The 10,849-nt window shown below is 33.9% G+C and overlaps 2 protein-coding genes across 27 annotated transcripts in view; one reads left to right on the top strand and one right to left on the bottom strand.

Moving 5' to 3' along the window:
• NUP54 (nucleoporin 54) overlaps positions 1–10,849 on the top strand; it is a 34,136-nt gene that overhangs the window by 19,431 nt on the left and 3,856 nt on the right. For 4 of the 7 annotated variants that reach the window (XM_057502321.1, XM_057502318.1, XM_036927483.2 and 1 more), the window contains 4 exons: positions 1,264–1,371; positions 5,124–5,243; positions 5,550–5,660; positions 7,470–8,270. In XM_057502321.1, coding sequence (XP_057358304.1) covers positions 1,264–1,371; positions 5,124–5,243; positions 5,550–5,660; positions 7,470–7,598 — 468 coding nt within the window. In that variant the 3' untranslated portion in view covers positions 7,599–8,270. Of the gene's footprint in view, positions 1–1,263; positions 1,372–5,123; positions 5,244–5,549; positions 6,289–7,469; positions 8,271–10,849 lie in introns of those variants that run through there. The other 3 variants (XM_057502319.1, XR_008997757.1, XM_057502320.1) reach the window with 3 other exon arrangements.
• The window catches only part of ART3 (ADP-ribosyltransferase 3 (inactive)), a 35,369-nt gene continuing 34,562 nt past the window's right edge, over positions 10,043–10,849 (bottom strand). For all 20 annotated transcript variants that reach the window (XM_036927486.2, XM_036927487.2, XM_057502325.1 and 17 more), the window contains one exon: positions 10,043–10,429. In XM_036927486.2, coding sequence (XP_036783381.2) covers positions 10,296–10,429 — 134 coding nt within the window. In that variant the 3' untranslated portion in view covers positions 10,043–10,295. The remainder of the gene's footprint in view (positions 10,430–10,849) is intronic.

The raw sequence follows: 10,849 nt of genomic DNA, 5'->3' as shown, positions 1-10,849 counted from the left end.
TAAAGTCATCCACAAAAATACTGGTATTTTCCTTAATGATTTATCAAAACATTTATTAATCCAAGTTCCCATATATATATGATGGTATAGTCTATTCTTTAAATCAGTTTTTTACTTTCATGACTTTATATCTTAATATATGGTAGAGAGAAAGAATTGCCAGTCTTTGTTGTTCTTTTCAGAGTTTTTAAGCTCTTTATGGATCTTTACTCTTCTGTAATGTAGTTTGAGAGTCAGGTTGCCCAAATGCTAGAATTTTAGTTGCAAGTCCATTAAATGTATAACTTGTAGAGAATTACATCTTAATATTGAAGTCTTCACAATGTGTTATGTTTCTTTACTCATTTAGATCTTTTATATCCTCTGTAAGTTTTAAAATCTTGTTTTCTTGGATTTTAATTCCTATGTTGTTTTAGTGTTCATAAGTAGTACTGTGAATAGTAATGTTTCTTTTTTTCTTAGCTATTGCTGGTATAGAAGAACACTATATAATTATTGTACCTGGAAGCCCTTCTGACTCTTCACAGACTGGAATGGGGTAGTGCCTAGGTTACATAATGTAAAAAACATGGCCACATAATTTTGTCCCATCAGCATGGCCTGCCACTGGAAACTTCCTTTTAAAAGATAGCATGTGCAAATGGGCATGTTGAAATGTCTTGTACCATCTTCTTTATACTCTTTCTTATAACATCTCAACAGAAGCCAATGCCATAGAATTAGGAAAGGAACTATGATAGAATTCTGATTGGGAAGCTTTAATAAAATGGGATATTATCTCACAGTCTATAAGGTTAACTTCATAAGGCAGAACAGTGGCACTTCAGGTCAGGCAAAAAGCAAGTCAAAGATCCAGTAGCTTAAAAATGTATTCGATTGTATAATTAATGTCCTTCATTTTTCCCTCCACTCTGGTCATTCCAAAATATTCTGTAATAATTAATACTGAATCATACTGTACTTTCCAGATGTAGTTACATTTAATTGTCTACAAAAGCCCCTCCTGGAGTCACTTTATAGATCTTAACTTTTTCCATTCATGGCCTGGTTGTTGGTTCTAGAGCTCCAAAGAAATCTTTAAATGGTCTTCATAATTTTTAGGTGTTTCCAAGGGAAGAAATACAAAGCCAGATTTAAAGGGGAAGTTTCTATTTTGAGAGATGACTGTAGAGGCCATCTTACAATTAGACTTGGTATGTAGGCAAAACTGATAAATAGTTGTGATAGCTATTCTTGATTTACCTTAAGATTTTTTTTTAACAGATCATATCTGAAGATATTAGTGAACTGCAGAAGAATCAAACTACAACTATGGCCAAAATTGCACAATACAAGAGGAAACTCATGGACCTTTCCCACAGAACCTTACAGGTGGTAGTTTGGAATTTTTTTTCAATATTTGTAAGACTATATGTCATAGTAACTCTAAATAGGGATTTTTGCAATACCACAAACAGACTAAAAGGAAATAAAAGCCTGAAACTGAAAGTACCAAACTTTCTCAGTAAAATCTAGAAGTTGGAAGAGAGGTCTTCCAGGATTGGGTGGAAAACGTTAAAATATTCTAAAATTCACATCTTAATGAGAGCGTGGTGGGGGAAGCAGTGAAGAAATAAGTCATCTTGGTGCACGAAAAGCATGTGTCAGATAATTAATACCTGGTTTTCATAAAAACAGTAGAAAAATACATTTTTTATGTTGAATACTAGTAAAGGAGTGGGTAATCTTTAAGGGATGAAGAACAATAGAACTTCAAAATTAACAAGAAGAAATAAAAGAATAGCAACAAAAACTGAAGTGATAAACTATCATGAAAAATAGAAATACTATATACCAGAGTCAGTAGGAAATAGCAAAATCTGTACTCAGGAAAAATTTATATCCTTAAAAAAAACCTTCACTTCTAAAATACAAATGCAAAAGTAAATAACTTAATACTCATCTTAAAAGATTAGATTTGCCAAAAGAAACCAATGAGAGAAATAGAGATGATGTGAAATGAGTGAAAGAAAAAAAATCATAAATAAATTGAAAAGCTGTTTCTTTGAAAAGACCATAAAAATGCCGGAACATCTATTGAGAAAGAAAAAAGAGACTTACATCATGAGTCTGAAGAATGGAAAGAAAACTGGCAATGAAAAGAGAGATTACCACTGATACACAAAATGGACTAAGAAAATACTGCATGCAATGGAGGACAACAAATTTGGAAGCTAGCAGAACAGATGGTTTTCCAGTCAAACTGAAATTATCAAAATTAATCTGCAGAGAAGTAAAAATCTTAAATAGACAAATAACCATAGGAACACTTTAGAAAGTTATTAAAGATCAACCACGGAAAAAGCATGAAGCCCAGATAGTTTCATTGCTGAATTCTGACTACTGAAGAGCTAATTCCAAAGTTAAATCATCCCAAAGGGAAAAATATAGATAGCCTCCCCATTTTTTCAAAAACAGATTGAGATATAATTCATATCCTATACAATTCACCCATTTAAAGTGTACAATTCAGTCTTATGCAACCATTACCACACTCAATTTCAGAACATTTTCATAAAGAGACTCCATGCCCATTAACTATCATTTTCTATTTCATCCCAAATCCTCCCCAGCCGTAACACAACCACTTTCTGTCTCTCAGTTTTCCTGTTTTGGGTACTTCATTTAGTATGAGGTCTTACGTGACAGGCTTCCTTCATGAACCTTAATATTTTCAAAGTTCATGCATGTTGTAGCATGGAGAGTATTTCATTCCTTTTTATTGCTGAGTAATATTCCATTGTATGAGAAAAGCAGAGTTTTATTTATTGGTGAATATTTTGGTTTTCCCACTTTCCAGTTATTATGAGTCTTGCTGTTAACACTTGTATACAAGTGTGTGTTTGGATGAACGCCTTCATTTCTCTTGAGTATATAAACCTAGAATTGGAATTACTTGGTCATATGATAACTCTGTTTAGTGTTTTGAGAAACTGCCTGTTTTCCAAAGCAGCTGTACCATTTTATATTTGCTTTTTAGCACCCCTAAACAGTATCTGCAGACAGATATTAGAAATAGAGATGCAAATTGTGATGTGAAAAAAAGCCAGACTTGAATGCTACATATGGCATGATTCCATTTATATGACATTATGCAAAAGCCAAAACTAGGAACAGGTAACAGGTCACTTGCTAGGGAGAAGAGAGGAATGACTGCAGGGGGCAGGAAGGAACTTTTTGGGCTGATAGAAATGTTCTATATCTTGATTGTGTGATGGTAACATTACTGTGTTTGTCAAAATTCACGGAACTATACAGCTAAACAGTGCATTTTGTTATGTGGATTATACCTCAATAAATCTGACCAAAAAAAAAAAAAAACCACACAAATTCTACAGGAAATCTATCAACATAATTTATGTCAGCACATTCAAGGAAAAATGTATAATAAAAGCTGTTACCAAAAACAAACAGCAAGTACACAAAGGAGCAAAGCACTGAAATCAAATTCAGAAACTAGCCCCTGATCTACTATAGTATTACTACAATGCTGTCTTGGAGGTTACCTCATATATATAATGTGCAAGGTCATTAAGTAACTAATACTAATAGAAACATTGAAAAAGAGATTAAATTCTCTCTCTTTACTGACATGATTGTATATCTAGAAAACCCAAGGGAATAAGCTCTAGAATTAATGTGGTAAGATGGTTAGATACAAGATAAAAGTACAAAAATAAACATTTCTTTATACTGTATTAATGGAAATAGGGCAATATTCCATTTACTATGATGAAAAAACTAAGTAGTTCAGAATAAGTTTATGAAGAAAGTATAACATCTGAATCAAGGTCTTAACAAATAAGCCATAGTCTTACATGAGAAGACAATATCCATTTTATGAAATTTAAAAATTAGAAGTTTAAAAAAATTAGTATCTTTCAGTTCATAAAGGATAAACATTTTGAGAATGGCTTCTGAGAGAACAAAAGAGTGATGGAGACTTGCCTCACCAAATTTTAGAACCTTTTTTAAAGCTCTTATAATCAAATCAATTTGGAATTGGCATAGGATTGGACATAAAAATCCACTGAATAGAACAGAGAATCCAGAAATAGATGCAAGTGTATCTTAAATTTTAATATGACAGAGGTGGTATTTCAATTCAGTGGGTTTATTTAGTGAGGCTGGATTAACTGGCTATGTGGAAAAAAACAAAATTGGACCACTGTATCATACCACATACAAAAGTGAATTAAAGGCTTTAAGAAACTTAAAAGGCTACATGTACAACCAAAGGACTGAAGAGACTTTCAGCAGGAAAAGTGGTAACTATAAAATAAAATTGGCTACATAAAAATTAGAAAATTTTGTATAGCAAAAGATACCAGAAGCCATTTGTCAATAGTCAAGTGGTAGATTAAAAAAAAAGAATTTGAGTTTTCAAACAGCACTGTTTTTAGCTGTAGCATTAATGTTCATAATATACAGAGATCTATAATTTGACAAACCCCAACTAAAATATGGGCAAAGAATGTGTGGAGGCACAGCAAATGCAAAGTAGTTCTTAACCATTAAAAGGTGCTCCTTTAACTGTAAGAGAAATGCAGACTAAAGTAAAAATGTGAGCTCCCTTTACACTCATCAGATTGGGAAAAATTTCACCAGCACCACCTACTGCCGATAGGAATGTGGGGAAATGGGTACTATCATATGTGGCTTATGAATTTAAATTGTTAAAGTCTTTTAGGAAAACAGTCTAGCAGCTTCTGTTAACAATGTAAACACTTAAACCCAGTCCTTCTTAGGGGCCTGTACCAGTAAAGATATATACACAAAAATGCTTATTAAAGCATTGTTCATAATATCAAAACTAAAAACATATGACTCTCAGTAGTGAACTAATTGTATAAATTATTGGTTAATTGCATGAAAAATATGTGGCCATTAAAAAAAAATAGAGGAGTCTTATCAATGTACTAATATAATTTGCCTAATAAAAATGGACAATCAAATCTTGAACTGTTAAGATTCCTACAATATTATTTTTCAGCTGATTTCTTTCAACAATCAATTGTAATAAAATTACTTGCATAACTAAAAAGAGATGATTCTGTTGGTATTAGTGGGTTTTCTCTGTTTAGGTCCTAATCAAACAGGAAATTCAGAGGAAGAGTGGGTATGCTATCCAAGCTGATGAAGAGCAGTTGCGAGTTCAACTAGATACAATTCAGTGTGAACTAAATGCACCTACTCAGTTTAAGGTAAATGCTTTTAAGGCCATAAAGCTAGAATTTGTTTCTGGTGGGTCTGCAGAAAAATGTTACTTGGTCTTCAAAAAGAGGAATTTTGTATACTTGTTTTTAAGCATTTTGTTCTCTTTAATCAAACTTCCTTTCTAAGGTAGATTCTTCATCATGATGTTTTTTGGCTTGTATTAATGTTTCAAATAATGTACAGAGGGAGAACTAGACATTTGAATAGAGTAGTATATACATCCTTTTAAAAGAAAACATTCTCTTTTAGAATGTTGCTGTTAGCAATTGTAATTTGACTCGTCTTATTTTTAGGGCCGACTAAATGAACTGATGTCTCAAATCAGAATGCAGAATCATTTTGGAGCAGTCAAATCGGAAGAAAGATACTACATAGATGCAGATCTGTTACAAGAAATCAAGCAGGTAAGTATTGCACTGGAGTGCACTTCTAAAAAGATGAATTCACCACTTCACATCCATCTATTATACAAAAAAAAGCCAGATAACAACAAGTGTTGACTAGGATGTGAAGAAAATGGAACCCTTGTACATTGCTGGTGGCAATGTAAAGTGGTACAGCTGCTGTGGAAAACAGTTCCAAGAAAAATTAAACATAGAATTACTGTATAATCCAGCAGTTATTTTACCAGAAAAAAAACCATTCTCTCCTCTCACCCCCAAAAAAGATGAATTCAGAGGTAGTAGAGGCACCAAAGTTCCCTGGACCCTGCCTTCAGCATGAAGGCTGCAGCAGCACCTGGGAGGTCACTAGGATGTAGGACCTCAGTCCCACTCTGTCCAGACTACCTAACTACATTTTGCCAGGGTCACACAGTAATTTGTTTGCACAGCAAAGCTTGAGAAGTAACTGCTCTGTATCCTATCTTCCCAACCTGCATGTCACATACAAATTTTAACTGGGACCTGGATGGAGTTTGTGGTGGCCAGAACCTCCAACCACTTGTCTAAGGCTCACTGCTTTTGCTTACTGTCACTGATGTAAATGCAGATTGATTTAATGAAAGCTGTCCAACTACGGACTGTGCCTAAAGTAAGTGATATGGTAAACTTTGTGGAACATACTAGAAAGGACTGCTGGGATGGCCCTGAGGATTTTAGATGGTTATAAATGTCATCAACAAATCCGTTTTTATTAGAGTGGATATTGCCATTTAATGGAACTAAAAACTAGTTTGGCTCTCCTTGGTTCTTGGAGGGCATACATATACTTTACATTATTGTAAATATCTGCAACAAAATTAACTAAAGTTCTAACATAACTAGAAGATAAGGTTCTAACGTAATAAAGAACTATATTAAAAGTTTATGCAATGAAATTGGGAATAATATTAACACCAACCTAAAAAAATGAAAAGCAGTATATTGTTTTGGAAGGCAGCTATACTCACCACTATACCACCAATGCTTTTCTTTTTTTTTTGAATTTTGGTATCATTAATGTGCAATTACATGAGCAACATTATGGTTACTACACTCCCCCCATTATCAAGTCCCTACCACATACTCCATTACAGTCACTGTCCATCAGCGTAGTAAGATGCTATAGAATTACTACTTGTCTTCTCTGTGTTAGCAATATATTGTTTTGGGATTTAATCTCAGCTCTTACCACCTACCATATGACCTATTGTAGATCACTTACTTGTGTATCAGTTTCTTTATCTATAAAGAGATAATAGTGGTACCCCAAAACGTGCTCAAGAGGATTTTTAAATGCATTGTTAGTTTATATTCATGAGCTGTTAAAACTGCCTTAACCCCTGGGAAGGACTCTTAAAAATGTTAGCAGTTGGAGTTATCACTGTCATCACCATATACTTTAAACTTCAAAACATGAAAATTCTATTTTCAGAATGATTCTGCTGATCCTCTATATTTTGAGTACTTTCTTACATTGTTTTAATGTAATACCCTTTTTTATCAAAGATTTATAAAAGGCATCGATAAAGCATCTTCATCTTACGTAAAATTTCTTTTAAAGATGAAATATTTATTTCATTGTATTTATTTGATTGCTTTGTATATTTTACTATAGGTCATATAAAAGTGTTAGCAGAACATAGACCAACAGTGCTTAAATATGCATGTCTGCTGTGTATTTAGAGCAGCTACTAAATGCTCTATTGCTAGTAAAGTAATGAAAAAGTAATTTTACCTATGATTTACTTGTGCTTCAGTAGAGTAACACATGAATTTTTAAATTCCTTCTAGCATTTGAAACAACAACAGGAAGGCCTTAGCCACTTGATTAGCATCATAAAAGATGATTTAGAAGATATAAAGTTGGTAGAACATGGATTGAATGAAACTATCCACATCAGAGGTGGTGTATTTAGTTGACATTTCACAAACTTCTGTCAAAGGTTTGAAAAATATGTCTTCTTGCTACATCAGGCCTTCCTTAAGAATGAAACTGACTACATGGAGGAAAAAGAAAAATGTTCTCCTGGCTTTTTTTTGAGGAGGTTACTGACCAGTTATTGTTCATCATATCTGAAATAAGTCATTTCACAGCTCTTCAAAGATAGCTTTTAAAAGATTTATATCTAAAAGCTGTTACTTCTTTAAAGGGAGTACATAATTACCAAAAATATGTACTATTGTATGACAGCATTGTTCTCAGAAATCAGTGTTTAATGATTATTCTCCATTGAGCCTGTGTTCTGCTTTCCATAGCAAACACAAATTATCTACTTTGCACCTAATGAATAAACTACTTGGCTGTTCGAGGTTTGTACTTCAAAATGTAAATGTATGTCAGTTTTATATTTGTGAATTCATCTGTGGGAGGAGTAAAGATAATCCAAGAGTATTTAATGATTAATGTGGTTTTGTTTCCATTCTAAAAGATTTGAGAATATATTTTTATATTATTTTACTTATTTGAACTTACTGAATACATCTAAGCAATTAGGGTATAACAAAATTACATTTTATCATTTTAGCAATTTTTTTGTTTAAACCTTTTCATTTCTTAAAGATGAAAACTAAATAAATTCTTGATTTTCATTACTTTGAGAGAATTTTGTCTGATGCTTTAAATAAATTCTTGATTGTCATTACTTTGAGAGAATTTTGTCTGATGCTTTGTCTTGGGCAGAATGACTACTCATGCCAACACAAGTATTAAATCATAATTCAAGCATTTCAGTTTTTTCTAACATCTGATTTTTCCCTCCTAAGAAAAATATATCAGTGCTAATATATTTTGAGTAGGGTATGGCAAATAAACTCATTTCAGATATCATCTAGAATAAAGAATTCCCCAATACAGCATCAGTATCTGAAAACACTAGAAAATCTGAATTGACAGCAGTATGGAACAGTGATTCTTTTAAGCAGGTAATTGTACATTTTTCTGACTATAAATGCACACCCGGGCTGTGTCACATTGGCCCCTCCCGGACCGCTTCGCCTCTGTTTCTGTGGGTGCTTTGGCCTGTGGTGGGAGATGCCTGCCACTGTGCATATTATGGGGCATGGTGAGGCGTGTGGTGCGCTCTGTGTTCAAAGGCTATCCTCAGATCCCACTGAAGGACTTTCTCCCCAGTTGTTAATTGTATAGGAGACTTGGAACTTTGAAACTGTTTCTTTCCAAACTAGCACTAGAAGCTCGCAGTCACTTCTGCCAAGTTGATGGCCCAGAAACTTGTTACTCTATTCCCTATCCCGCCACCCCCCTTCAGCACTTTCCTACTTGTCACACTTCCAGCAGCGTCAGAAGAATTTCTCTTGTCTGTTTTCTCCTTGGGCTAGAAGATAGGCACTTTCATCCATATTGTTGAGTGTGGAAGGAGTTTCTGTCCCTCTGTATATTCTCTAACAGTAGGCAGAGTTGTTGATCTGATGAGAATTGTTACTCATTGAGCCACATTATCTAGTAGACGGTTCTCTAATCATACATACTATGCTCTGTTGCCTAGCCTTTCATTTTTTTGTGCTCTGATATTATCAGGTTCCTAAATTCACAAGATAAAATATCCCTAGGTTGGGCCTAGGTCTGCCTTTTAAAGCCAGGTCCAGTCAGCTTCCTAAGTTTGATCCTGCTGGTGACTGCAGCTGTGAGGGCCTGTGGTCCTTGTTCATGCAGCTGGATAGATAAGTGGACTCGGTCCACACAAACAATGACCAAGTTCTAGATCTGGGCGAGAAGGAGAAGGAAAGACCCACAGTGGCCTCAGAACTAAGTTATGTTCTCCAGCATAATTTACATAAGTTCTGTGTTTAATCTTTATCTGGCCACAGTTCTTGTGGATAGTCTAAAATTCTAAACATGAAATGAGGTAAGCAGAATTAAAGCACACTGAACCCCTAATGCCTAATTTAGATTTACTTTTTTTGTATCTTTGTAAGTGGCCTTAAACCCTTCTCGAAACATGGCAAAAGTGTCAGTTACCAAAGACTAAATTAGTCATTAATCAACCGTCACAGTACTTCAGGAAAAGGGTACTATATATAAAGTAGAATCTTGTTTTTCCCTGCTTATTTAGATATGTATATTCAGTACTGTCTACTGGGTAAAAATAAAGATTCAAGTTAGGGGGTCTATGTGAAACTTGGTAAACTGTGTTTACAAAAAATATAAAATTCATGTATCAAGGGAAGATGAGACTGAAGAATGATCCTATTTGAAGCCAAAGTTAAATCCTTAAGAGACAACCAGAACATCTTTAAAATTCTAATTCAGGAATTCATGATACCCACTAACATTGTTTGGTAATGGGCAATTCAGATATTTTATCTAATCTTAAAATGTTTAATTGAATTCAGTCAGAAGTATACAGTTTGGTTTTTTTTGTGGGTTTTTTTTTTGCAATCGTAAGATGAATACAGAAATAAGTGCAAAATCAATGTATGACATTTCTGGACCAACTTTTCAACCATGTGTTTCCATTAAAAGATTAACTTTCTGGATTTGGAAAGTACATAACAAAAATGCAGTTTTCATTTTATCAAGTGACTTTTGGCTAACAAGTGGAAAAAAACATTCCTTTTGCGATCCATATAAGAATATTTCAGGTAATAAAGAATGTCAGGTTACAGAGCCACAAAGAGATTAATAGCAGAAGCACCAATTGAAATGATAAATGTCCCAAACGGTGGAAGGAGCATTGTGCCAGAGGATGCAGAGGGATGGGTTTTGGGACCTGGAACTGGCACAGGACCTGGACCTGTTAATGAGAACACACAGTTACTGACATACCATTTTTGATACCAAGTTTCATCCACCTATACCATACTTTGTGAGTATGTGAACATTCAGGTTGAGTTAGAAACTTTCCTGAGATACTTCTGTAACTGAGAACAATTTTCAAAGAGTTCATTACAGATACCAAACTATATTTTCATAAATGTCCTCAGGGTGTACTGATCTAGGTTTTAGCTGGAATTCCACAGTTTTTTAAATAAGTACAAAGAAAATTTTTGTTCAAGTTCTCTAGAATTACTTTAGCATTTTTTTTTTCATTTTCTGTATGTTCATGTAAAGTTTTAATTCAGTATCTTCTATTTCAAGTTTTCATATACATACTTGAATAGCTACCAATATACAAACTGAATATAGCTTCATTTTTAAACACCAAGTCCTGTAA

Source organism: Manis pentadactyla, chromosome 5 (assembly GCF_030020395.1).
Source record: "Manis pentadactyla isolate mManPen7 chromosome 5, mManPen7.hap1, whole genome shotgun sequence".
NCBI lineage: Eukaryota > Metazoa > Chordata > Mammalia > Pholidota > Manidae > Manis > Manis pentadactyla.
The sequence above is the reverse complement of the archived record's forward strand: the minus strand, read 5'-3'. Positions and strand labels throughout refer to the sequence as shown.